This window comes from Chlorocebus sabaeus, chromosome 28 (assembly GCF_047675955.1).
Source record: "Chlorocebus sabaeus isolate Y175 chromosome 28, mChlSab1.0.hap1, whole genome shotgun sequence".
In the NCBI taxonomy this organism is placed as follows: domain Eukaryota; kingdom Metazoa; phylum Chordata; class Mammalia; order Primates; family Cercopithecidae; genus Chlorocebus; species Chlorocebus sabaeus.
The window spans coordinates 1,566,527-1,594,442 of NC_132931.1; the positions used below are offsets into that span (position 1 = coordinate 1,566,527).

Sequence of the window (27,916 nt, forward strand, 5' to 3'; positions counted from 1 at the left end):
TGAGGAACTGGGTGTGAAAACGGTTTGAAAAGGAGAAGCATGGTTGTGCACGCCTGTGATCCCAGAACTTTGGGAGGCTGATGAGGGAGGATAGCTTGAAGCAAGGAGTTTGAGACCAGCCTGGGCAACATGACAAGACCCCATTTCTTAGAAGAAAAAAAAAAAATTTTTTTTGAGACGGAATTTTGTTCTTGCTGCTCAGGCTGGAGTGCAGTGGCCGTGATCTTGACTCACTGCAATCTCCATCTCCTGGGTTCAAGCGATTCTCCTGCCTCAGCCTCCCCACTAGCTGGGATTACAAGTGTGTCACCACGCCTGGCTAATTTTGTATTTTTAGTAGAGATGAGGTTTCACCATGTTGGCCAGGCTGGTCTCAGCCTCCTGACCAGAGGTGATCCACCAGCATCGCCTACCAAAGAGCCGGGATTACAGGCGTGAGCCACTGGGCCAGCCAAAATGTAAAAAAATCAGCTGAGTGTGGTGGAGCGAGTCTGTGGTCCCAGGTACTCGGGAGGCTGGGGCGGGAGGATCACTTGAGCCCAGGGTTTGCAATGAGCTATGGTGGCGCCACTGCACTTCAGCCCGGGCAAGAGCGAGACGCTGTCTTTAAAAAAAAAGAGAAAATGGCTTGAACGGGCTAAGAACCTTGATCCCCAGGAGAGTCCCTGCGCTGACCGAACCTCTGGGGCTGGACTCCGCCTCCCAGTCCAGGAGCATCTTGCGGAAGGGCCTGTCTCCATCTCTATGTCACGGTGGAAAAACGGTAACGGTGGGGAGTCACTGTCATTCACTGAACTCAAGTGCTCCGATTTGGGGTCTTCTCGTTCGGATTCCTGCGTCAGTGAGTGGGGAAGGACTGGACACTGGGCGGTGCCCTGCGGCTCCGGGCGGAGCCAGCCGCGGTCGCGGGGCGCAGCCACCTCAGCCCTCCTCCCGCCACATCCTCCAGGAAAGGGTGCTCAGGCCTTCCATTGAGGAGACAAGGACCCGCTGCCCTGGGGACAGACACTCGAGTAAGTCGTGAGCCCTTGTGTGAAGAGATCAGGGGTCTACCCTGACGTCGGCGGGAACCGTTCTCACCGAACAAGCGGAGGCCCAGTTATGAGAGCGTAGCGGCCCACCACCGCCGGGTCTCCCGGAGAGGGCGCGCCCGCTGGCCAGAGGACCAATCAGAGCACGGCAGGCTCGCAGGCCGCCCCCCAGGGACCACTCAGGCGCAGGCCGCTGGCGCTGCCTGCTCTTCGACTGGGCGAGCTTCCTGCCAGTCATGGCGGAATCAGAGCGGCGTCGGCCAGTAGCTGGAGGCGGTGGCGTCAGGCCAGCGGCTGGGCGCAAGCGGGTCGGCGTTGACTGAGCCGCCGCCCTCCCGCCTGCGCACTGCCTCTCGGCCCCCTCAGGCCCGCCCGCAGCCGGCCGCGTCATGCCAGGCGCTGCTAGGCGGTAGGGAGTGCCTGGGGCCGCCGCCTCCGCCCGCCCGAAGCCGCGCCCACTGCCCAGAGCCAGAGGGATGGTGGTAGTCACGGGGCGGGAGCCAGACAGCCGTCGCCAGGACGGTGCCATGTCCAGCTCCGACGCCGAAGACGACTTTCTGGAGCCTGCCACGCCGACGGCCACGCAGGCGGGGCACGCATTGCCCCTGCTGCCCCAGGAGGTACCCGGGCGGGCGGCGGGCCGGGGGGGCGTGGGGAGGGGCGCGGGGGAGAAGCGGGCGCCGGGCATAGCTGACCTTGGCAGGTGGGCGGTGCCGGGGTTGGGGGCGGGGCCCGCGGACCTGCGCCCCCCTTCCCCCACCCACCTGCACCTCCCCCGCCCACCTACGCCCCTCCCCCGACCACCTGCACCACTCCCCACCCACGTTCAACCCGTCAATTGCACCCGCTAGATGTGCTTCCCCATTCCCTACCCCCTCCGCCCAGTACTCTCTGGGGTGATTTACTCCCATCCCCATGTCCCACGTTTACTGAAGATAGGAGGGAGGGTGGGCCGTGGGAGGGGGACCCTGGAGCCCCGAGAGCCGATGGTGTCTGACCAGGCACGGTGGCTCAAGCCTGTAATCCCAACACATTGGGAGGGAGGATCGCTTGAGGGCAGGAGTTGGAGGCCAGCCTGGGCAACATAGCGGGGGCCCCGGCCCGACTACGACTAGAAAAACAAAAAAAGGCATTTTGGGTTGGATGAATTTTAGAAAAGAAAAGAAAAAGATGTCTTCTAGAGAATCCAACAGGATGCTGTAGTGGTTGCCCGCACCTAGTCTCCAGCTGCCCAAGGAACAAGGCAAGGGGCTGTCTGCAGATAAGGAGCAGGCCAGTTCATAGATGTAGCTACAGTCACCTGGCATCCCATGGCTTGCACTCACAGGCCGCTGTGTGCTCTGATGCACTGGGGCTTCCACGGGTCTTAATGGGTGTGATACTATCATGTCAGCACCTGAAATGACACTCGAGACAGGAATATATACCAGGCATGGTGGCTCACATCTGTAATCTCAGCACTTTGGGATGCTGAGGTGGGAGGATTGCTTGAGCCCAGGAGTTAGAGACTAGCCAGGGCAACAGTGAGATCATGCCCCTACAAAAATAAAAATTAGCCAGGCTTGGTGGTGTGTGCCTATAGTCCCAGGTGCTTAGGAAGGTGAGTTGGGAGAATCGCTCAAGCCCTGGTGGTTGAGGCTGCAGTGAGCCGTGATTGTGCCGCTGTAGTCCAGCCTGGGTGTGACACAGTAAGACCCTACCTACAAGCAAAAACAAAAAAAGCAAGAGAAGGGAAACGATGCCAGGTGTGGTGGCTTACACTTGTAATCCCAGCATTTTGGGAGGCCAAGGCAGGAGGATTGCTTGAGGCCAGGAGTCTGGGACCAGCTTGGGCAACACAGACTCCATCTCTACAAATAAAAAATAAAGAGGAGGGAAGGTGAAGTGTTACTGGACACCGAAGATGGCTTCTAGGAGGCAGGGACTAAGATAGTGCCAGATCCAGGAGCATGTGGTATGTGGAGTCCCAGGACAATGGATAGAGGCCCTCAACAGGCTGGGCTAGGTGATGATGCTCTTGGGAAGCAGATAGTGTTGTGCTGGGATTGCAAGCCCCATACACACAATGTCATGGGAAAATGAGCAAAAATCTGGAAGTAATCTCTGCAATTGGAAAAAAGTCATTAGTCACAGTGGTGCTATTTTTTTGTTCACTGTCGTTGGGAAAATGATGTGGTTTGAGGGAAAGAGCACAAGACCACAGACTGCAGACCAGGGCCCCACTGCCAGCTCCCCCCGCTGATGACATTGCCCCATGTGAGCTCCAAAACTGTTTCCGATGGCTTTTGTCCTCTCTGCTTCAATCCTCTCGTCTCTAATATGGAGCAAACACTTGGATTGGTATGAAGTATCTTTGGAAAAGGTTTAAAGAGCTCCAGAAATGTTCAGTATTATTATTCCAAAATGTTATCTGAGCCCTTGATATACACATAAAATGGTTTTAGAGGACCTACAGAGTAAGCACAAGGCATTTTCATGTCCTACGGGTGCAGAAGAGTAACAGTGCATACACACACAGAGGTGTAACTCCCTGTCTATTTTGTTCGTTCATTCAGTGAATTTTGGGTCTTTACATGAGCCAGGCACTGCACAAGGCCCTGGGTCAGCTTTATTTCATGTATTTGTACCCTATTTTATTTCACAAAGGATTTGAAAGCTGGGAAGGGGACTGTGTAGACAAGCAGACTTTCACTGGAGCAGGAGAGACGTAATATTGAAAAGGACGCATGGCTATAATCCCAGCACTTTGGGAGGCCAAGGCAGGCAGATCACTTGAGGTTAGGAGTTTGAGACCAGCTTGGCCAACATGGTGAAACCCCATCTCTACCACAAATACAAAAATTAGTTGGGTGTGGCCATGCCCACCTGTAGTCCCAGCTACTTTGGAGGCTGGGGCAGCAGAATCTCTTGAACTCAGGAGGCAGAGGTTGCAGGGAACCGAGATCGTGCCATTGCACTCCAGCCTGGGCATTGCAGTGAGATTCCGTTTCAAAAAAAAAGATGCATAGGTATAAAATTTGAATTGATCTGGAGGAAGTTTCTGGGAAGATTAAAGAGAACTTAAAATGACCTCATTTCTTTCAAATGCAGTTTGGTAGAAACCACAAGCAGTGCAAAACAGGGGGAAAAAAAAAAAAAAAACCTTGCATGTTAAGGGAAACCTTGAGCTTCTTAGGGTACATTTATGCCATCATTTTCATGTTCCTCACTCAGCCCTTGCCTCCAGAACCTTAGCTGGACTGGAGACCGTCTCACTTAACAGATTAGGAGAGGAGTAGGTGCCTGGAAGTATTCAACACACAGCTACTGAGCTCTGCTGTGGGCAGCCCGTGGCTGGTGACCAAGATGCTTTCCCTGTCTTTGGGAAGCTTGAGGTCTAGTGGAGTGAATTGACAGAGGAAAATAATTGGCAATGTATTGTGCTAGGTGCCATTATAGAGGAGAATGCGGCACACGATGAAAGCATAGTCGAAGAATGTGTCAACTCTGTCCTGGGGGCAGGTGAGGGACAGTAGACCAGAAATGCTCACAGATGAGGGGAACTTGAATAGAAATTTCTGGAATGAGTAGATGCCACTAACCTGTATGGTACGTTGGTGTGAATTAGAAAAAGGGCACATAGCAGATCACTCTCATCCAGCTTTTATGCAGTGAACAACCTGTAACACTATATGGCACCATTTAACTTGCCATATAGACAGAAGAAGGAGAGTGGTAAGAGCGTTTTGGGCACAGAAGACACTGTGAGCAAGAGCACTAAGATGGTAAATTCAGGAAGTGAGAGGACACTGAAGTCTTGAGCTCTAGAGCAGTGATAATGGAGTTGAGGTGAAGAGACCTGATTTAAGAGCTATCAGGGGGCCGGGTGCAGTGACTCACGCCTGTAATCCCAGCACTTTGGGAGGCCAAGGAGGGTGGATCATGAGGTCAGCAGATCGAGACTATCCTAGCTAACACCGTGAAACCCCGTCTGTACTAAAAAAAAGTACAAAAAATTTAAAAATATATATATATACACAAAAAATTAACATGGTGGCAGGAGCCTGTAGTCCCAGCTACTTGGGGAGGCTGAGGCAGGAGAATGGCGTGAACCCGGGAGGTAGAGCTTGCAGTGAGCCGAGATCGCGCCACTGCACTCCAGCCTGGGAGATGAGAGCGAAACTCCATCTCAAATAAAAAAAACAAAAGAGCTATCAGGGTTTGAATGGGTAAGACTTGGCAGGTGATGAGGGTGGGGCAGTGGGAAGAGAGAAAAGTAAGTATTCAGATGGACCCCTGGGCTTGAGTGACTGAATGAATGGTGTGGCACCAATCAGACCCGAGGGAGTGAAGATGGAGCAGCCCCAGCTCTCATTCCCCGCTGCCTGCCTGAGAGCCCTGGTGATTTCTTTCCAGTTTCCTGAGGTTGTTCCCCTTAACATCGGAGGGGCTCACTTCACTACACGCCTGTCCACACTGCGGTGCTACGAAGACACCATGTTGGCAGCCATGTTCAGTGGGCGGCACTACATCCCCACGGACTCCGAGGGCCGCTACTTCATCGACCGAGATGGCACACACTTTGGGTATGTCTCTCCCTGTACAGTCAACTTTGTAGTGCTAGCAAGTGATTAGCCTGGGCTTGAGTATGGGACTTTGGTATCTTCCATAGTACCTAGAAGAGGAGATAACATATTGATGGAATTTAATAAATTGGCTTATTGAAAGAGATCAAATTTTTTTTTTTTTTTTGTCAAAGGAGACAAAGACAGCCAGCGAAATTCCAAATAACACACACTGGCTGGATGAAATTGCTTCCATCCTAGACAGTTAAACAATTTTTATTTTCAGCTGGGCGTGGTGGCTCTTGCCTGTAATCCCAGCACTTTGGGAGGCTGAGGTAGGTGGATCACTTGAGGCCAGGAGTTCGAGACCAGTTCACTACAGCATGGTGAAACCCCATCTCTACTAAAAATACAAAAATTAGCTGGGTGTGGTGGCTCATACCTGTAATCCCAGCTACTTAGGAAGCTGAGGTAGAAGAATCACTTGAACCCAGGAGGCAGAGGTTGCAGTGACCCAAGATCCCACCTTTGCACTCCAGCCTGGGCGACAGACCGAGATTCCATCTCAAAAAAACAAAACAAAACAAAATTTCATTTTTATTTATTTAATTATATACACATGCACACACAGACATACACATACACACACACATATATGTATATATATATGTGCTCTGATGCACTGGGGCTTCCACTGGTCTTAATGTGTGTGATACTATCATCATTTTATATATATATATAAATAGAGGTGGGATCTTGCTGTGTTGCCCAGAGTGGTCTCAAGCTCCTGGCCTTAGACAATCCTCCTACTTTGGCCCCCCAAAATGCTGGTATTACAGTATTTATTTAATTTTAGGTGGTTTTTGTTTTTTGGGGGGGTTTTTTTGAGATAGGGTCTTGCTCTATTGCCCAGGGTGGAATGTAGCGGCTGTTCACCAGTGCCATCATAGCTCACTGCATCCTTCAACTCCTGGCTCAAGCAGTCTTCTCACCTCAGCCTCCTGAACAGCTGGGACTACAGGCATGCGCCACCACACCTGGCTATCCCACGCAATATGAGACCAGGAAGTTGTCATCTGTGTGGAGAGGAATAAGTGTAATCCCATGTCGGGGGGTAGTCTAAAACAACTTGGAGAGTACCTTTAGATCTGGATTTTGGGGCTCAGCCTTGCCATGGGAAGGAAACGTGTGTAGCAATGGTTACCAGACTTCTTCAGTAGTTTAAAACAGTAAAAAAAAGATGAAAGACTGACATAGTGTTGTTCTTTAATTTTGACAAGGAAAGTCTTTAAAAAAAAAAAGAAAAAACCTCTGTTGTTCCTGTGAGGTAACACTAAAACGTGGCAAAACACAATCTCAACAGCAGCAAAATAGCAGCCAGGCACGGTGGCACTTGCCTGTAGTCACAGCTACTTGTGAGGCGGAGTTGGGAGGGTTGGTTGAGCCCAGGAGTTGGAGGCTGCAGCGAGTCGTGATCCTACCACTGTGCTCCAGCCAGGGCAATAGAGTGAGACTGTCTTTTTTTTTTTTTTTGAGTCAGCGTCTTGCTCTGTTGCCCTAGCTGAGTGCAGTGGCGTGAGCATGGCTCACTACAGCCTTGACCTCCTAGGTGCAAGCAGTTCTCCTGTCTCAGTTTTCTAAGTAGCTGGGACTAGAGGTGCACACCACCACGCCTGGCTGATTTTGATTTTTTGTATAGATGAGGTTTCACTATGTTGGCCAGGATGTTCTCAAACTCCTGAACTCAAGTGATCCTCCTGCCTCAGACTCCCAAAGTGCTGGGATTACAGGCTGTGCCCGGCCGAGACTCTGTCTCTGAAAAAAGAAAACAAAACCTTTCCCAAGAAAGGACTTCTGACAGTCTTACACATAAACAATTTAAAGACTTTATATCTCAGGTTCCATGTTTGTGAAATGAGAAATAATTATAGCTGCTGCACAGGCTTGTCAATGAGGATTATATAAAGAGCCTTGGTATGACCCCTAGCCATGTCCTTTTCAGAGTACGTGACTGGAACTCTTAGCTCTTTCAGTCTGACATTGGAGATGACTAGAGACCTTGAACCAAGTGTCTGGGAGGCAGAAACTCTCCAACCACTGCATCTCTGTGCTGGCTTCCAAGTAGGATTGCCCACACTGTGGGAAAGATTATTTTTATTCTCAGAAAGGAGCCCTTGGTCAGATAACTTGCTTGGAAGCATCTGGGTTTCCCCAGTGGGCTATCAGCTGCCTCCAATGCTGAGAAAACAGTGTCACATCGCTCTGCAGAACTATAAAAAGATATTTGTTTGCAGGCTGTTTGGGGAAGGAAAGTGCCGGCTCCAGCTGGCAGCTCCCACAACACCCTTAGCTGGGCCTTGCCCCAGGGTTTTGTTTTTCAGAGCTCACCAAGGTTTGCTGAAGATTTAGAAGGGATTTTGGGGAGGAGGGTCCGGGTTTGACTTGAGGTGGATGTGCCCACGCCCAGGTGGCCACAGTTAGAGAGTGACAGCGCCAGGCAAGGGCATGGCAGAAAGCAGGAGATGGATGGCGACATTCATACTTTGGCTGATGAGTTCCTGTGACCTATGATTCATCAGCAGCAGATGAAGTTGTTGAATGACTCAGATAAAATAGGGGGTTCAGGGCATTTCGTAGGGTGCATTTCTTGCTATACAGCTTATGCACCTCCAGCACCCACCATGAAGGCCGCTTGGGCCTCCGCCTGGGGTTGTTCCCCGTTGTCATCAGCTTGCCACACTCTGGTCCAAATGCTTCTGCTGAAGCTGGACCATGGTGGATGTGGGTGTAGAGTCAGCCCTGGCTGGATCTGAGCCTCTGGCAGTGGTGGCTACTTGAGCAAGCATGTTCCTGAACCTGGCTGGGCCCCACTTGAGCCTCATTTATGACATAGAGATAAGATAGCACACCCCCCCAATGTCATTGAGAGGATTACATGGGATAACCCATGAATAGTGGCTGGCACCGAGTAATACTTAGCGAGTGTTAGCTGGTGTTGTATTAGGTCATAGACTAAGCTATTATTGAGGTAGCAGCATAATCTTGGGATTTACTCACTCTCTTCTACACGTACCAGTGATGTATCTGATTACTCAGCACTAAATAATCTGAAAAGCTGGTGGCTTGCACCTATGGTCCCAGCTATTCGGGAGACTGAGGCAGGAGGACTGCTTGAGCCTAGGAGTTAGAGGCTGCCTTGAGCTACGATTGCACCACTGCCCTCCAGCCTGGGTGACACAACAAGACCCTATCTCTTAAAAAAGAAGAAAAGAAAATCTGAAAAGTGAATTGGAAGGACTGAATTTTTATTTTAAGAAAATACAATATGTGATTTTATTCAGCCCTGGAACTGTTCTTTCAGACATTATGGTTAGGCATTTTACCTGCTCTGCATAGCTACAGAATAATACTAGTGGCAAGGATGGGGAACACCTAGAACTCTTCTGCATTGCTGGTGGGAATGTAAAATGCTGCAACCACTTTGTTAGCCACGTGCTTACCCTATGACCGAACAATTCTACTCCTGATACTTACTCAAAAGAAATTTGTGCTTGTGTCCACTAAAGGTTTTTTTTATTTTGAGATAGAGTCTCACTCTGTAACCCAGACTGGAGTGCGGTAGCATGATCTCAGCTCACTGCAACCTCCGCTTCCCAGGTTCAAGCAGTTCCCCTGCCTCAGCCTCCTGAGTAGCTGGGATTACAGACGCCCACCACCATACCTGGCTAATTTTTGTATTTTTAGTAGAGATGGAGTTTCACCATTTTGGCCAGGCTGGTCTCAAACTCCTGAGCTCAGGTGATCCACCCACCTCGGCCTCCCAAAGTGCTGGGATCACAGGTGTGAGCCACCATGCCTGGCCTAAAGGTCTAATATAGGAATGCTCATCCCAGCTTTACTCATAATAGCCAAAAACTGGAAACAACCCAAATGTCCATCAAAGAGACAACAGGGTAAATAAATTATACCATATTCATGCAAGGGTATACTTACATAATAAATAATAATAATAACATTGCTCATCCCAGCTTTACTCATAATAGCCAAAAACTGGAAACAACCCAAATGTCCATCAAAGAGACAACAGGGTAAATAAATTATACCATATTCATGCAAGGGTATACTTACATAATAAATAATAATAATAACAAACTACTGGTTTGTTTTTATTTATTTGGTGGATAAATTTCAAAAACATTATGTTAAAGGAAAGAAGCCAGGTACAAAAGAGAACATACTGTATAATTCTATTTATATGTATTTCAAGAAAAGGCAAAACTCATCTTTACTGATCGAAGGAGAAGTTAGAGTGGTTCCTTCCGTAGGGATTAACTGGGAAGTGGCATGAGAAACCTTAAGGAATGGAAATGTTTCATCTTGATCTAGGTGTGGTTGGATGGGTATATTCATACTTAAAAAAAATTGAACTGTACAGTTAATATTTGTACATTTATTGAATATTTCACCTCAATTCTAAAACAAATGTATATAAAGGGCTAGATGTCATATCTTTCCATTTTACTTACATATGCCTAATAATACCTAATATTATACCTAATGATAGTAATTATAGTTGCTTACTGATAACAACAACTGGTAACACTTATTGAGGCTCTACTCTGTGCCAGGGATTTTCTAATCACTTAATTCCTAATACATCATGAGGTTTTATTTTCTCCACTTTTACAGACAGAGAAACTGAAGCATGGAGAGGTTAGGTTCATTTACCCAGTGTAACACAGCTGGCAGTCTAGTTTTAGATTTTGTCCAATGCACTGTATGGCACTGCCCAGGAGCATGAGCTCCTTGTCACCGACCCTCTTTCCTTCCTGCTCAGAGATGTGCTGAATTTCCTGCGCTCAGGGGACCTCCCACCCAGGGAGCGTGTTCGAGCTGTGTACAAAGAGGCCCAGTACTATGCCATCGGGCCCCTCCTGGAGCAGCTGGAGAACATGCAGCCACTGAAGGGCGAGAAGGTGCGCCAAGCGTTTCTGGGACTCATGCCCTATTACAAAGGTGAGGGTCAGCTGCCCAGGATGGTGGGTATGTGGGAGGCGGTCTGCAAGGCATCTGTGAGTGTTTAGGTCTCCATCACAACACCAGGGGCAGCATTCATCCAGATTACTCAAGATGGGAGGGAGTGTCGTCACCTCCCAGTCACACTGGGGAGATTCCAGTTAAGGTGGTCCTACCTGGCCTGTGACAGTCAGCAAATTGTGTTTCAGAAGGACAACCCTCGTCCCATTGGCTCTCCATTACTGTAGAGAACCATGACCCTTGTTTCAGTTTGTGCCCTTCGTTGGCCCCCTGAATCCTTTCCCCGAGAAATCTGTCTTTCCCCTCCTGCATCCTGCCATCTTCAGGACTATTTTTCTGTGCATCTCTGCCACCGCGTCCTGCCCCTTCACCCCAGTGATAGGTGTTGTGTTCATCCTCATAGACCACTTGGAGCGGATTGTGGAGATCGCCCGGCTGCGTGCGGTCCAGCGGAAGGCCCGCTTTGCCAAGCTCAAGGTCTGTGTCTTCAAGGAGGAGATGCCCATCACCCCGTATGAGTGTCCGCTCCTCAACTCCCTGCGCTTTGAGCGGAGTGAGAGTGACGGGCAGCTTTTTGAGCACCACTGTGAAGTGGATGTGTCTTTTGGGCCCTGGGAGGCTGTGGCTGATGTTTATGACCTGTTGCACTGCCTGGTCACGGACCTCTCGGCCCAGGGCCTCACCGTGGACCACCAGTGCATCGGGGTGTGTGACAAGCACCTTGTGAACCACTACTACTGCAAGCGCCCCATCTATGAGTTCAAGATCACATGGTGGTGAGTAGCCTTGGTAGGCAAGAGTCCCATCAGGGAGGATGTCCACCACACTTGGTGGCTGTGGGAGTAAGATCCCTGAAGGGGCTGCTGACTGCCCCAGAATCTGCCGAGGTGAGGACCGAGTCCTGAGGCACAGCTCCCAGGGGACAGAGGTGTAGCCCCACTCTCCCTGACTGCACCTCAGGGTTGAGCTCAGGGCTTGCGGCCTGCAGGCACTCCGGCCAGCGCTCACCTGGCCTTTCCTCAAGGCATGGTAGTCTTTCCTTGAGGCTGATAGCTAGGGCTTGAGCAGGAAGTCCCGAGAAGTTTTGTCACCTTCTTGACCTTGCAAGAGAGTTTCTGCCCATTTTAGAGCCACGTTATCAAATTGATGAGGCCTAATCACTTCCTCGACCCTGTTCAAGCGTCCCTCCCTTGTGTTTAGTGTATTGGTGTGAACACGGAACATGATGGGGGATTTACCTGACCAGCCACCCCATAGCCCCTGGCTGAAGAAGAAAGAGCATCTTCTGTCCCACTGCACCCCTTCTCCTCCAAGAATAGTTGCCCACCTTCCTAAAATGTGGAAAGACTTCTCTTTTCCTTCCGGAACATGTTCTTCACCACCTTTTGGAGATTTAACCATAGCTGCCAAAGCTATGCACCCAGTTGGCCTTAGAAAACCACAGTGTTTACAGCCCTGTCTTAGGGCCACAGCTTCTTCTATCTTCCACCACCCTCCTTGCTTGCAGGGTTGTCTTCTCACAGGCCTGGAATGCAAATTTCAGAGGCTTCTTTTGAAGATTCCCCAAGTCAAGCAGGCAAGATGCCTAGATCTTCTGTTATGTTTGACATGTAACATCCTTTTTAGAGGCTCAGAACACCTCCTTGGCTGCTATCTCATGTGTTAGAATCCAATTTGTGGTGAACCTCTTTGGAAGGGGCCCCCTCTTTAAACCCTGTTGCTCTGTCCTGGTAACATTCTCCTAGGAGAGCATGTCTTCTGAGAAGGTAAAGGAAGGGCTGGGTGAGACACACAGCTATCCTAGGAGCCGTAGGAAGACAGAGAAGACTTCCCTTTTGTTTTATTCCTCACTCCTCTATTTTTGTCTTCTCTATATTTTGTTTTACTCCTCACTCCTCACTCCTCTATATTTTGTTTTACTTACTCCTCTATTTCAGAAATTGAAAAAGATCCCCAAGGATCTGTTACTACTGCATTTCTTTCTTGCTCTGTCCACAGCCTGGGCCAACTAGTCAGGGTCTGGACATGCATCTCCTAAAGGAAGAACTGTGTAGCACCACTGATCACAATGTAACATTTCCGTGCTGCATTAAGGGCGTCTCTCTGTAATCATGACCGTACCTGTCTCTTCCTGGGTATTCTTGAAGGGAGATATTTTTTTTTAATGTGTGAAGAATTGATGTGAGCCAGGAACATGTCTGTAGACCCAGCTACTTGGGCACACGCCTGTAGCCCAGGCTACTCAGGCACACACCTGTAGTACCAGCTACTCCGGAGGCTGAGGCAGGAGGATCACTTGAGCCCAGGAGATGAAGACTGTAGTGTACTATGATCATGCCTATGGCTAGCCACTGTACTCCAGCCTGGGCAACACCACCGTTAAAATAAATAAATAAAGGAATTGGGGAGGACCACCTCACTGGTCTCAGACTTACAGGACCAGATAGATGAGATGGGTATAGGGGGAGCTGAAGTCTGTGTTCATATGAGGAAGAGAAGACCAAGCCCTGGGACTTTGGTTGAATTCCTCCGTGGGGCTGGAAGGCAGTGACCTCCTGTTCCCTCTGTGTAAGCAGAGATTCCAGGGCATGGTTGTGCACTCCTGTTGTACTCTTTTAGAGGTGGAAAAGAGGTGAATACTGAGATCTAAGAGGAAAGAACAGTCATTCATGTTCTGAGATATGGGCTCTCTCTATTGTTCTCATATACAAAGGGATAGTCTCTTTTTTGGAGCTGATGTCCCTGCTTGGAGGTTAGCCCAAAAACATGGCTCTTGCATTGTTCTAAGACAAAAGTCTTTGATTTTGGTTCTTCTGATTGGTGTTACCTACTGCCTAATATGTGTTCATTTTTTGACAGAGAGGCAGACTATTGAAAAAGTCTGTGTGAACAGAGAGCAGTTCATTAAGCCCAATGCTTTCAGTAATGTGGCCTTGACCCCTTCTGCTACCCGCCATCCCACGGAGCATCGCAGGGCTTGGTTATTTAGAGTCCATACATGCAAGCCAGGGAGAAACTTGTTTGCTCAAATGCAAGTTTGCTCAAAAACAGGTCCTGAAGGCTGGCTTAGGGTTACAGGGATGCTGGGTAAGAACACTGTTCTTGTGTCTCTCGCTGGAGAAACCCCTGTTTCTCTGACTCCCTATGTGATCCTCACAGTAATGTCTTCTGTGCCACTGTAGGACACAAGGCTCTGGCCAGTAGAGAAGACAGAGAGGTGACACTGGGCAGCAAGCTGAGAGCTCTTTCTAAATAGAGTGAACGCCTTCAGTGGTCTAGTTTCTCCATTCTCTGATGAGAAACCGAGGCCAGGCGAAAAAGTGAATTAGATGTGGTGGATTGTGCTAATGGCCTCCAAATAAAGGGGTTATCCCTGTGGAAGTGATTTCTCCCCATTTGATCCCTTTTCAACTCTGAGTGGCCAGGCCCAGAGCAGAAGAAGGGTTGGGTCTGGAAGGAAGGCTCCAAAGGTTGAAAGCTTCTCCCTGATCAGAAGGAAGTGCATCTTTATAGAATTGTTGTGTGTAATGTCAGTAAATCCCTCTCGCTTGACAAGGGACTGGATTCATCTTGCCTTGAGGCAGGCCGGTAGTTATCAGTGAGTCAAACCAAAGTGAAAGTTTCAGGAGATGGGACCACATGGTGAAATGCTCGCCATAATAAAATTCCTTAAAGATAAAAAAGCTAATGTTATAGCAATGAAAAAGACTGAAGCAAAACCACACTGAAACACATCCCATTCCAGGGGAGGAATTCTTTGCGTAACACCCTAAATCAAAGGAAGGAATCACCACCTTCCTTATCCTACCTCTGCCTTGTTCACCAGGCTGCCCAGTGCTTACCATGCAGAAAGCAGTCAGCTGTACTCTGGAAGTTTCTGTTCTTTCCTGGGGCTTAGGATATTCTGGGAGCTGTCTGAGCCTTGTGCTTCAGGCTTATCAGGTGATATAATCTTCCTGTTCTGGGTTGCTTGCTGGAGGACTAGGAGGTGACATTTACAAGACACAGGCGGCGTGAGCACCCATGTGTGGTCTTGGTCTAAACCAGCTCTTGAACAGGTTAAAGCAAACAGCAATAACAAAACAAAAACTACCCACACTGAGCATTTTGATCCCAGTAATATTTCAAATATTGTCCTTCTGCATATGTTCTATCCATATTTGATTCCAATATACATTATTAAGCTTTCTTGGGTACTATTTTTCTGGGGCTCTTGCATGAAGGTGGTGCCTGTCTCATGATCTTAAAAGAGAGAGGCTTTTTTCATCCAAAGCTGGAGTGTTGGGAACTGGGGTGGGAGAGGCACTTTTTGGAATTCTGAGAGAATCATATCTGTGTATATACGTATTGAGTGGGGAAGGATGGGGGTTGGCAGGGGTTGAGGGAGGTGGGAACAAACAGTGGGTATGGGAACAGGCAGTCACCTCGAGTCACCTGGGTCCGTCGTCGTCCTTCTGTACGGTATTGGGTTTATGTACACAGTATAACACTTCCTGTGTGAGTTCATGTACCTGTCTGTGAGTGCTTTGGTGTATGGAGCCTCAGTACACTCCAAGGGCATTAAAGTCAAGAACTAGAACCTGCGTGCTGCGCCTTTCTTTTTTAGAGATGTGTGCTCATCCCTTCTCTGACACCCACTTTGTCAGCAAATATTTTTTATTTCTGCTTAAAATGTGGTATGTTTGGGGATGCTCCACACAACAAGACAGGCTTTTCCCTGAGACCAGCAGCTGAACTTCTGCCCTGAAAGGGAGGTGGGCCTCTTGAGGACCCTTCTGGAGTTACTCTAGACTTGTCTCTGTTTCAGGTAGGCAGGTGCCCACCCCAGCCTAGGCAAAATCTGTCCTCTTCTGTTGGGAGTTCTCCAAGGAAAGAAGAGACTACAGGTGCAGTCACGTATGTGGCTCACAACCATGTCAGGTAGTTCTAAAATAAATTCCTCCCGTCATATCACCACTTCCTTTTCAACAGGGAAATAAGTGCTCTAAATTTATGTGAGCCTTAGTGGTTAAGACCCTTCCTTGGCTGGGCGCGGTGGCTCATGCCTGTGATCCCAGCACTTTGGGAGGCTGAGGTGGGCGGATCACAGGGTCAGGAGATTGAGACCATCCTGGCTAACACAGTGAAACCCCGTCTCTACTAAAAAAAATACAAAAAATTAGCCGGGCGTGGTGGCAGGCCCCTGTAATCCTGGCTACTTGGGAGACTGAGGCAGGAGAATGGTGTGAACCCAGGAGGCGGAGCTTGCAGTGAGCCGAGATCGCGCCACTACACTCCAGCCTGGGCGACAGAGCGAGACTCCGTCTCAAAAAAAAACAAAAAAACAAAAAAACAAAAAAAACCCTTCCTTAAGGAAAATGGACGTAAGTCGCCCTTCCTTTGAAAGTGGAGCTTGACACCTTCCTGGCTAATGAGCGCCCTCATCAAGATGCCCCTTGGAGTCACATCATGGATTAATTCAGAGAGGTGAGTCCTGAAGCTCCGAGTAGCTTCATACCCTCCAATTGCTTCCCTGAAATCTGATTATTCTGGGTTTTAAACAAAAACACTGCATCATCTGTGCCAAATATATTCCCTGACCTAATTACTGAGTGCAGTCACATAGTAATAGTACACTAACAATACAGGCTGGAAACTGAAGCTCATAGAGGTATAGTTTCCCCGAGAGTGCAGAGCTAGTAAGTGGAAGAGTCAGCATTCAAACCCAGAGCCCCTTTGTGAAATCCTCAGGGTTGTTCAACAGCATGATCCTCCCTTCCTCTTGAAAGCTAAGTATCCTCCTTCTGAGGTTCAGGGCTTGACTCTGCCTGACCTGTGAAGATTTGGAAAGCACATATCTAGGACAAGTATCAGAAAGTCTTCGGCCGGGTGCGGTAGCTCAAGCCTGTAATCCCAGCACTTTGGGAGGCCGAGATGGGCGGATCACGAGGTCAGGAGAGCGAGACCATCCTGGCTAACATGGTGAAACCCCGTCTCCACTAAAAAACACGAAAAAACTAGCCGGGCGAGGTGGCGGGCGCCTGTAGTCCCAGCTACTTGGGCGGCTGAGGCAGGAGAATGGCGTAAACTCGGGAGGCGGAACTTGCAGTGAGCTGAGATCCGGCCACTGCACTCCAGCCTGGGCGACAGAGCAAGACTCCGTCTAAAAAAAAAAAAAAAAAAAAAAAAGTCTTCATACTTTAGGAAAGGATTCTAGGAAGAAAAGAAAAAAAATCTGCCATAGATGTTGTATTAGTCCATTTTCACACTGCAGTAAAGAACTACCTGAGACTGCATAATTTATAAAGAAAAGAGGTTTAATTGACCCACAGTTTGCATGGCTGGGAGGCCTTGGGAAACTTATAATCATGGCAGAAGGCGAAGGAGAAGCAAGGCACGTCTTACATGGTGGCAGGAGAGAGAGAAAGTGGGGAGGCCAGGTGTGGTGGCTGATGCCTGTATAATCCCAGTACTTTGGGAGGCCGAGGCAGGCAGATCACAAGGTCAAGAGATTGAGACCATCCTGGCCAACATGGTGAAACCCCATCTCTACTAAAAAACAAAATACAAAAAAATTAGCTGGGCATGGTGGCATGCACCTGTAGTCCCAGCTACTCGGGAGGCTGAGGCAGGAGACTTGCTTGAACTCAGGAGGTGGAGGTTGCAATGAGCCGAGATCACACTACTGCACTCCAACCTGGAAACAGAGTAAGACTCCATCTCAAAAAAAAAAAAAAAAAAAGAGATTGGGGAAATGCACTTTTAAGCCATCAGAGCTCATGAAAACTCACTATCACAAGAACAGCATAGGGAAAATCTACCTCCATGATCTAATCACCTCCCTCCAGGGCCCTCCCCTGACAAGTGGGGATTATAGTTCAACATGAGATTTGGGTAGGGACACAGAGCCAAACCATATCAAATGTGTAGCCCTTAAGTAGCCCCTGTGTTAAGGGGGTAGATGGGGCTCCCAATTTACTGACCTGAGTGAGGGACACATATCCACTAGGTGAAGGAGGCCCTGCTCACAGGGTGATGAATGGAGTATGACAGAGTAGGTGAGTCATGGCTCCTTGGCTGGACCCCAGGAGTGGGATGATCTGGAACCATCTGAATTAATGAGACTCCTGAAGCCCTGCAGGTGTCCCTGCATAGACAAGCTGTATAGCCTACTTCCGAAATCAGAAGCGTAACAGAATGGGAGGCTCCTTAGTGTAGTTCAGGGGATGCCGTGTGCATGGCTTGGGACTCGTGGCCCTTGGACTCAGATCTCTATACTACCAAGTGTCCCTTCATCATTCTTGTGTAGATGACCTCTTTACTAGCTTTACTTAATTTTGGTTTGTTGAACTTACAGCATGTTCCCGTAGCTTTTATTTACTTACCTTTAGCTTTCTTTTAATTCCTTACCATTTTGTTTTTCCCATCACGTACTTTAGCTTAATTTCCCTGTTTTTTAAACATAATTTAAATATTTATTTATTTATTTATTTATTTATTTATTTATTTATTTATTTATTTATTTTTTGGAGACAGTCTTGCTCTGTTGCCCAGGCTGGAGTGCAGTGGTGCAATCTCAGCTCACTACGTCCTCCGCCAGCTGGGTTCAAGCGATCCTCCTTCGTCAGCCTCCCAAGTAGCTGGGATTACAGACACGCCACCATGCCCAGCTAATTTTTGTATTTTTAGTAGAGATGCGGTTTCACCATATTGGCCAGATTGGTCTCGAACTCCTGAACTCAGGTGATCTGCCCGCCTTGACCACCCAAAGTGCTGGGAGTACAGGCATGAGCCACCATGCCAGCCTAGTAGTTTTTGTTCTGAGCAAGGATAGTTATGTGCTTTTCTTTTCCCTTCCCCAGTCATGTCTACAGTGATCTATCTTATTAGCTGTGAATTTAGGTACCTCATTTTTTCTCAGGTGAATACCTGCTTCTAATATCTAAATGCAAAGGAAGACTGACAGTATTACTATAGAATTCATAGATGTGCATTATCTAGGTAGATTTAAAGGACAGAATTTTGTGTCTTCTTCCAAAATGCACCCCCGACCCTCCACCACACCACACACACACACACACACACACACACAAATAAATAAACAGAGCAGTCTTAGGAAGAGGGCAGTTCAATTCCTGGACTACAAAGGACTTCTTCCCTCACACACTTGTTTTTCCTGAGGAATGACATGATCTGGAGATCCTAGGTGTCCCCCTTCTCCAACCACTTGACACCAGGTGGACACAGAGCTATTGTACACCAGGAGAAGATCCAGTCAACTGTGGGAAAGACTGAACCATCCAGAAACACTCTATAACAGGGGTCTGTCATCAGATTATGATGTACCTTTTCTAGCCACTTCTGGCCTCTATGTCAACCTTATTCACCCCTCAACAAACATGACTTCCAGAGGATTCTCTCTTTTTTTTTTGAGATGGAGTCTCGCTCTGTCACCCAGGCTGGAATGCAGTGGTGCAATCTCAGCTGACTGCAACCCCTGCATCCCGGGTTCAAGCAATTCCCTGCCTCAGACTCCCAAATAACTGGGATTACAGGCGCTCGCCACCACACTCGGATAATTTTTGTATTTTTAGTAGAGACGGAGTTTCACCATCTTGGCCAGGCTGGTCTTGAACTCCTGACCTTGTGATCCACCCACCTCAACCACCCAAAGTGCTGGGATTACAGGCATGAGCCACCGCACTTGGCCAGGATTCTCTTAATAATACAGACTCTCATTTCTTCCCCATATCATATGATCCTTTCAGATGGCCCAGCCCCTGTAGATTTTTGGAATGGAGGTATCCATACTTTTCTCTGTCATTATTAAAATCAAGAAATAGAATCACATAGCAACACAAAACTTGGAGCTTGACCCTCATTAAAAGAGACTTGCAAGTTCAGAGTCCAATTGAAGAAATCTTTATATCTTCAGTATTTTTGTAAAGAGGTCCGGGTGGTATCATGAGTAGGCTTAAGTCCCTCCAATGTGTATGAACTTTTATAAATGCCCTGGGTATCCTGTGTCTCAACACAGCATCTTCATCACCAACCATACCTCAGCTGACTGCCCCAAGGGCCCACCTGTGTGTGCACATGTTGCAGGTGTTTACCGTCCCTCTCACCATGTCCTCTCCACCTCTCCCCTCTGTAACTGTCCTGTCTTTGGCATTTAAAAGTTGGTTGGCCACTTCTGGCCATGCCCTATCTGGTACCTGCTAGCCAACCGTGACAGTGATGCCATACCCAGGACTGTCTGCTTCTTATTCTCAGGCAGGTAGGTGCTCTCAGCACTGATGTCCCTTGTTTTCCAAGTCAGCTTTTACATCTGGCCTGCTAGGAACTGGAGAGCATTTTCAGTCTCCATAGCAGCAGCAGCAGCAGCAGAGGATCCTGCAGGCTCTATATCCACCTAAGTTAAGGTAAGGTGGATACACATCCTGGAAGCGCTGTGTCTACCTCCACAACAGCTGCAGAGGATCCTGCAGGATCCCACTGAGCAGAGACACTAGCTTCACCTTCTGTACCAGAAAGAAAGAATCTAATTATTTTGCCTGGTCAGGCATGGTGGTTCACACCTGTAATCCTATAGCACTTTGAGAGGCAGAGGCAAGAGGATTGCCTGAGGCCAGGAGTCCAGGACTAGCCTGGGCGACATAGCAAGATCCTGTGTCTAAAAAAACAAAATTCAAAAACATAAGCCAGGCATGGAGGCCTGCACCTGCAGTCCCAGGTACTTGGGAGCCTGAGGTGGGAAGTTCACTTGAGCTTATGAGGTTGAGGTTGCAATGAGCCATGATTGCACCGCTGCAGTCCAGCCTCAGTGACAGAGCAAGACCCTGTCTCTAAAATAAAAAATAAAATAAGTAAATATTTTGCCTGGAAACCGAGTTCACCACGAGTTTCTTAACAAAAATATGAACTTCACTAATGAGCTGACCACATCGCTATTAGATGAAATGAAGGTGGCATTATTCACTCAGCACTCCCAGGAGTCAAGGCAGAATGTAATCGCTTCTAGACATATTCAGGGGATATTCCACCCAATTATCTAATGTTATTCTTCAAAGGCGGCTGCATCTGGAAACTCCCATTGGTCCAGAGAGGCAGAACAATGAGAGGAAATCCCCTGTCCAGTTACCTGCAGGAATATTCCACCACTTCCATGGGCTAGAGGATTCCATTGAGATGGAGTTTACGACTTGATTTTGAACACCCGTCAGCACTGTTCTCTGTTTGCATGGCAATTCTGGCCCTTTTATGGCAAAAACACCCCTGGGACAACCTGGATTTGTGGATTGAGATCCAAAGGTAGAATTTCCAGACAGTCCAACCAAGGTATCAAGTGATGTTTCCAGAGTGGAAGGCTCTCACCGTGTCCCAGGATTTCTGAGGTTTATAAGCAGTACTGGCCATTTGTGACCTGTGTTTTACCTAATCATTCTGTCTTTTTAGGACATGGTTTACCCAATCCCTGGCTAAAGATACAGCATTCCAATAGCTGAAAACCCTGGATATCTTTTCTCCTAGCCTGCCTTACCCAAGACACACTTGAACCCCTCAGTAAGGCTATACAGAGCGCCATGAGCAGGGGCAGCCTCTCCCTTGTTTCTACAGCTCCATAGTGAGGGGTTGGCTGAGGCCAGCAGTCCTCGTAGGTGTGACAGTTGCAATATAATCAACAGTTTCAAGGTCTAGAAGCACCATTTGAAAGAACCACTTCAGGGATGTCTATCCACAGCAGCCTGGAGCAGCCAAGGTGACCCTGAGATTTTGACCCACACAATAAGGGGGTCCATTTCTTTTCAAATATTTTGACTTCAGAAGACACTTCATTACCTATGCAAATATTGAGAGATTAACAGAAGTTCCAGCTCTTATGCCTGACTGAGAAAGGCACTGCAAGTTGCAGTTAGGTACCCATGAGAAGCAGAGGTCAGCTGAAACCCAGAGCTTCCCAAAGTGGACACCAGCAGGGACTATTCCTGATGTCCCACCCAAGACAGGAAGATGAACTCGGGCGCTGCTGCTCTGCCCAAATGCCATCCCACGTGCATTCACATGTCACCCATTCAAAATAAATAACATGGAATTATTGGAACCTTATATCTGACATGTAAGACGAGCCTACACATTGGGCTGGGTGCAGGGGCTCATACCTGTAATCCTAGCACTTTGGAAGGCTGAGATGGGCAGATTGCTTGAGCACAGGAGTTCCAGACCAGCCTGAGGAACATGGTGAAATCCTGTCTCTTCAATTAAAAAAAAAAAATTTGGCTGGGTGTGGTGATACATGCCTGTAGTCCCAGCTACTCAGGAGGCTGAGGTGGGAGGATTGCCTGTGCCCAGGAGGTCGAGACTGCAGTGAGTTGTAATCAGGCCACTGCACTCCAGCCTGGGCAACAGAGTGAGACCCAGTCTCAAAAAAAAAAAAAAAAGTCTACACCGTCATTGTCTCCTTGGGTCATCTGGCCTGTATTGTATTTAGGGTCATTTGTATTAGGAGAAAGAAATCAGAAATCACAGTAATTTGAATAATTTATACCTTTAATTAGGGAAGTGAGGGATCAACAAATAAAGGTAACTATAAAGAAACAGGCAGGTCAAGAAAGGGGCTGGAGCAAAATGGTGACATTTTTGGCTAGCCATTGTGGGGGAGAGAGAGGACAAAGCAAAAATGCAGCACCAGGGCTGGGCAGGGTGGCTCACGCCTGTAATCCTACCACTTTGGAAGGCCGAGGTGGACGGATCACCTGAGGTCAGGAGTTCGAGACCAGCTCTGGCCAACATGGTGAAACCCCGTCTCTACTAAAAATACAAAAAAAAAAAAAAAAAAAGTCAAAAATTAGCTGGTCATGGTAGTGCACACTGTGTATGAGGACAAACAGAATAACTGCCAAGCAGCTCTGAGGACTTGGATGAGGTGAGAAAACCAGCTGTGATGAGTTGTAGTAACTCAGATAAATCAGCTTTTCATTTGTCTCACAAGGCCCAGCGATCAGCATGGGAGAGAGAGAAAGCCAGATAGAGTGGTGGCATGTGCCTGCAGTCCAAGCTACTCAGGCAGTTGAGGTGGGAGGATTACTTAAGCCCAGGAGAGATTGGTAGAATGATTTAATGAAAAGGTGGATGACAGAGCCTTTGGAAATGTAAAAAAATAAGTAAAATAAGATACAACATGATCCATCTATATACCGTCTATAAGAGACTCACTTTAGATACACAGACACAAAGAGATTAAAAACAAAAGAATGAAAAAATAAATTCCATGCAAAAAGTAACCAAATGAGGTCGGGCTTGGTGGCTAATGCCTGGGATGCTGAGGCAGGTGGATCACCTGAGGTCAGGAGTTTGAGACCAGCCTGACCACATGGAGGAACCCTGTCTCTACTAAAAATACAAAATTAGCTGAGTATGGTGGCGCCTGCCTGTAATCCCAGCTACTCGGTAGGCTGAGGCAGGAGAATTGCTTGAACCTGGGAGGCAGAAGTTGTGGTAAGCTGACATCACGCCATTGCACTCCAGCCTAGGCAAGAAGAGCAAAACTCTTATCTCAAAAAAAAAAAAAAAAAGCAGCAGGTGCGGTGGCTCACGGCTGTAATCACAGCACTTTGGGAGGCCAAGGCGGGTGGATCAGGAGGTCAGGAGATCAAGACCATCCTGGATAACACGGTGAAACCCCGTCTCTACTAAAAATACAAAAAATTAGTTGGGCGTGGTGGCGTCCGCCTGTAGTCCCAGCTACTTGGGAGGCTGAGGCAGGAGAATGGCATGAACCCAGGAGGCGAAGCTTGCAGTGAGCAGAGATTGCACCACTGTGCTCCAGCCTGGTCGACAGAGCAAGACTCCATCTCAAAAAAAAGAAAATAAAAAAGTAACCAAATGAGACCAGGAGTGGCCATATGTTAGGCAAGATAGGTTTTAAGCCAAAAATGGTTATGAGAGACAAGGGAATTCTACACTGATAAAAAGATTAATCCAACAAGAAGATATAATAATTTAAAACATATATGCACCTAACAACAGAGCACCAAAACCTATGAAGCAAAAAAGGATAGAATTGAAGGGAGAAATAGAGTTTTACAATGATCATTGGAGACCTCACTACCTCAGTGTTAATAATACAGAGATCAGATCAACAGGAAAGAGAGCACTTGAGCAACATGATAATCCAATTAGATCTAATGGACATTTACAGACACCCACCCAACAACAGCAAAATACACATTCTTTTCAAGAGCATGTGGGATATTGTCCAGAGTATACAGTGTATTAGGCTGCAAAACAAATATTAATGTTTTAAAAGTTTGAAAGTATGCAAAGTGCTAAATATTTTATAATCACAATGCATGAAACTAGAAATCAGTAATAAGGAAAACCTGAAAACTCACAAATATATGGAAAGTGAACACACTCTTAATCAGTGGTTGAAGATGAAATCATACAGGAAATTAGAAAACACTTTGAGATGAATGAAAATGAAAACACGACATACCAGAACTTATGGGATGCAGTTAAAGCAGCACTCAGAGGGAAGTGTATAGCTGTAATCATCTACATTTAAAAATAAGAAAGCCAGGAGTGGTGGCTCATGCCAACATCCCAGCATTTTGGGATGCCAAAGCAGGAGGATCACCTGAGGTCAGGAGTTCAAGACCAGTGACCAACATGGCAAAAGTTCATCACTACTAAAATACAAAAATTAACCAGACATGGTGTGCAGGCCTGTAATCCCAGCTACTTGGGAGACTGGGGCAGTAGAATCGCTTGAACCTGGGAGAGGGAGGTCGCAGTGAGCCGAGATTGCACCACTGCATTCCAGCCTGGGTGACAGAGTGAGACTCCATCTCAAAAAATAAAAAATAAAAAATAAAAGTAAGAAAGATCTCAAATCAGTCACCTAACTATACATTTTAAAGGATCTAGAAAAAGAAGAGCTAACCCCAACCTAGCAGAATACAAGAAACGAAAGATTAGAGTGGAAATAAACAAAGAAAAATAAGAGAATAGGTAAAATTAAAATTTTTTTTACAGATCAGCTAAATTGACAAATTTTTAGCTAGTTTGACTAAGAAACAAAGGAAGACTCAAATAGCCAAAATCAGACATTAAAATGAGGGCATTACTGTGACTTCACAGCAATTAAGGTGATTATAAGAGAATACTATAAACATATGTACACCAGCAAATTGAATAACTAAATGAGATGGCAAATCTCTAGAAACACAAACCTACCAAGACTGAATCACACAGAAATAAAAAATATGGCTAAACTGGCCAGGCGTGGTGGCTCACGCCTGTAATCCCAGCACTTTGGGAGGCTGAGGTGGGCGGATCACCCGAGGTCAGGAGTTCAAGACTAGCCTGGCCAACATGGTGAAGCCCCATCTCTACTAAAAATACAAAAATGAGCTAGGCATGGTGGTAGGCGCCTACAATCCCAGCAACTCAGGAGGCTGAGGCAGGAGAATCACTTGAACCCGGGAGGCAGAAGTTGTAGTGAGCTGGGATCGCACCATTGCACTCCACCGGGGGGAAGGGGGGGAGCAGAGTGGGACTTCGTCTCAAAAAAAAAAAAAAAAAAAAGTAAAAGAAAAAGAAAATATGGGTAAGCTTATAACTAGTAAGAAGATTAAATTACTAATTAAAATCTTCCCAACAAAGAAATACCCTTGACTGTATGACTTTACCGGTGAATGCTACCAGACATTTAAAGGAAAAATTAATGCCAGTCCTTTGCAAACTCTTTCAAAAACTTGAAGAGGAGGAAATACTTTTTTTTTTTTTTTTTTCGGACGGAGTCTCGCTCTGTCTCCCAGGCTGGAGTGTGCAGTGGCAGGATCTCAGCTCACTGGAAGCTCCGCCTCCTGGGTTCATGCCATTCTCCTGCCTCAGCCTCTCGAGTAGCTGGGACTACAGGTGCCCGCCACAATGCCCAGCTAATTTGCTGTATTTTTACTAGAGACAAGGTTTCACCGTGTTAGCCAGGATGGTCTTGATCTCCTGACCTCGTGATCCACCCACCTTGGCCTCCCAAGGTGCTGGGATTACAGGCGTGAGCTGCCGCCCCCAGCGGAGGAGGAAATACTTTCTAACTCATTCTATGAGAACAGCATTGCCTTGATACTAGGGCCAGACAAAGGCAGGACAAGGAGACAGCTGACCAATATTGCTTATGAACATTGATTTAAAAAATCCTCAAGAAAACACTGCCGACCAGGTGCAGTGGCTCACACCAGCACTTTGGGAGGCCAAGGCGGGTGGATCACGAGGTCAGGAGTTCGAGACCAGTCTGGTCAAGATGGTGAAACCCTGTTTCTACTAAAAATAAAGAAAATTAGCCCGGCATAGTGGTGGGTGTCTGTAATTCCAGCTACTCGGGAGGCTGAGACAGGGAAATCGCTTGAACCCGGGAGGCGGAGGTGGCTGTGAGCCGAGATTGCACCACTGCGCTCCAGCCTGGGCAACAGAGTGAGACTCCATCTCAAAAAAAAAAAAAAAAGAAAAGAAAGAAAAAGAAAAAAGAAAACACTGCCAAACTGGCTAGGAGCAGTGGCTCAGGCGGGTAATCCCAGCTCTTTGGGAGGCCAAGGCAGGTGGATCACTCGAGCTCAAGAGTTCAAGACCAGTCTGGGCAACATAGGGAAACCCCACCTCTACCTAAAATACAAAAATCATCTGGGTATGGTGTTACACGCCTGTGGTTCCAGCTACTTGTGAGGCTGAGGTGGGAGGGTCACTGGAACCAGGAAGTTGAGGCTGCAGTGAGCCGAGATTGCACCACTGCATACCAGCCTGCGCGACATAGTGAGACTCCATCTCAAAAAAAATAAATAGCTTTTCCGCCCGCTCCCCCCTCCCCCCGAGCGCCGCTCCGGCTGCACGGCGCTCGCTCCGTCGTCTCCCTTCAGTCGCCATCATGATTATCTACCGGGACCTCATCAGCCACATCAGCCACGATGAGTTGTTCTCCGACATCTACAAGATCCGCGAGATAGCGGACGGACTGTGCCTGGAGGTGGAGGGGAAGATGGTCAATAGGACATAAGGTAACATTGACGACTCGCTCATTGGTGGAAATGCCTCCGCTGAAGGCCCAGAGAGCGAAGGTACCGAAAGCACAGTAATCACTGGTGTCGATATTGTCATGAACCATCACCTGCAGGAAACAAGTTTCACAAAAGAAACCTATAAGAAGTGCATAAAAGATTACATGAAATCAATCAAAGGCAAACTTGAAAAACAGAGTAAAACCTTTTATGACAGGGGCTGCAGAACAAATCAAGCTAATTTCAAACATCCTTGCTAATTTCAAAAACTACCAGTTCTTTATTGGTGAAAACATGAATCCTGATGGCATGGCTGCTCTATTGGACTACCGCGAGGATGGTGTGACCCCATGTATGATTTTTCTTTAAGGATGGTTTAGAAATGGAAAAATGTTAACAAATTTGGCAATTACTTTGGATCACCTGTCATCATAACTGGCTTCTGCTTGTCATCCACACAACACCAGGACTTAAGACAAATGGGACTGATGTCATCTTGAGCTCTTCATTTATTTTGACCGTGATTTATTTGGAGTTGGAGGCATTGTTTTTAAGAAAAAATGTCATGTAGGTTGTCTAAAAATAAAATGCATTTTAACTCAAATATTTGAGAGAATGCCTTTTAGTTTAATGCATAGTTAAATTCATCCTGTAGTGTTCCTAGAGGACCTAGAGCCTGGTTATAGGCTACTACTCATCAATTAACTTCTACAGTGGAGACTACTTCTGGGACTGGAGTATAAAAAAGAATCAAAGGTTTTGATTGTGAGTTGCAATAAAGGGAAAGACCATGCTCATAGCAGTGCCAACATCTGAAGTGTGGAGCCTTACCCATTTCATCACCTATAGCGGTAGTAACTAACTGGAAAAGATTACCAAGAGAATAAAAAGAGGCTCATTCAGTGGAAAAAAATAAAATAAAAATAATAAATAAATAAATAAATAAATAAAAATAAAAAATAAAAGACCTCAATTCAGTCACCTAACTATACAGTTTAAAGGATCTAGAAAAAGAAGAGATAAATACAGGAAACAAAGATTAGAGTAAAAATAAATAAATAATTGGAAAAGAAGAGAATAGGTAAAATTAAAAGGTTTTTTACAGGTCAGCAAAATTGATAACTTTTTAGTAGATTGACTAGGGAAAAAAAAAAAAAAAGAAGACTCAAGTAGCCAAAATCAGAAATGAAAATGAGGGCATTAAGCCGGGCACGGTGGTTCACACCTGTAATCCCAGCACTTTGGGAGGCCGAGGTGGGCGAATCACAAGGTCAGG

At 47.1% G+C, this 27,916-nt stretch overlaps 1 protein-coding gene and 1 pseudogene across 1 annotated transcript; both read left to right on the top strand.

The window, feature by feature from the left end:
* The first annotated feature begins 1,066 nt into the window (after window positions 1-1,066).
* On the top strand, window positions 1,067-15,191 carry KCTD7 (potassium channel tetramerization domain containing 7). Its single transcript, XM_008018267.3, has 5 exons — window positions 1,067-1,651; window positions 5,427-5,596; window positions 10,413-10,591; window positions 11,016-11,388; window positions 11,813-15,191. Exons 1-5 carry the CDS (start codon window positions 1,508-1,510, stop codon window positions 11,823-11,825), a joined length of 879 nt encoding a protein of 292 aa, XP_008016458.1. The 5' UTR covers window positions 1,067-1,507; the 3' UTR covers window positions 11,826-15,191.
* A 10,955-nt stretch (window positions 15,192-26,146) lies between these two features.
* LOC103246587 (translationally-controlled tumor protein-like) lies at window positions 26,147-27,502 on the top strand (annotated as a pseudogene).
* Window positions 27,503-27,916: the final 414 nt, after the last annotated feature.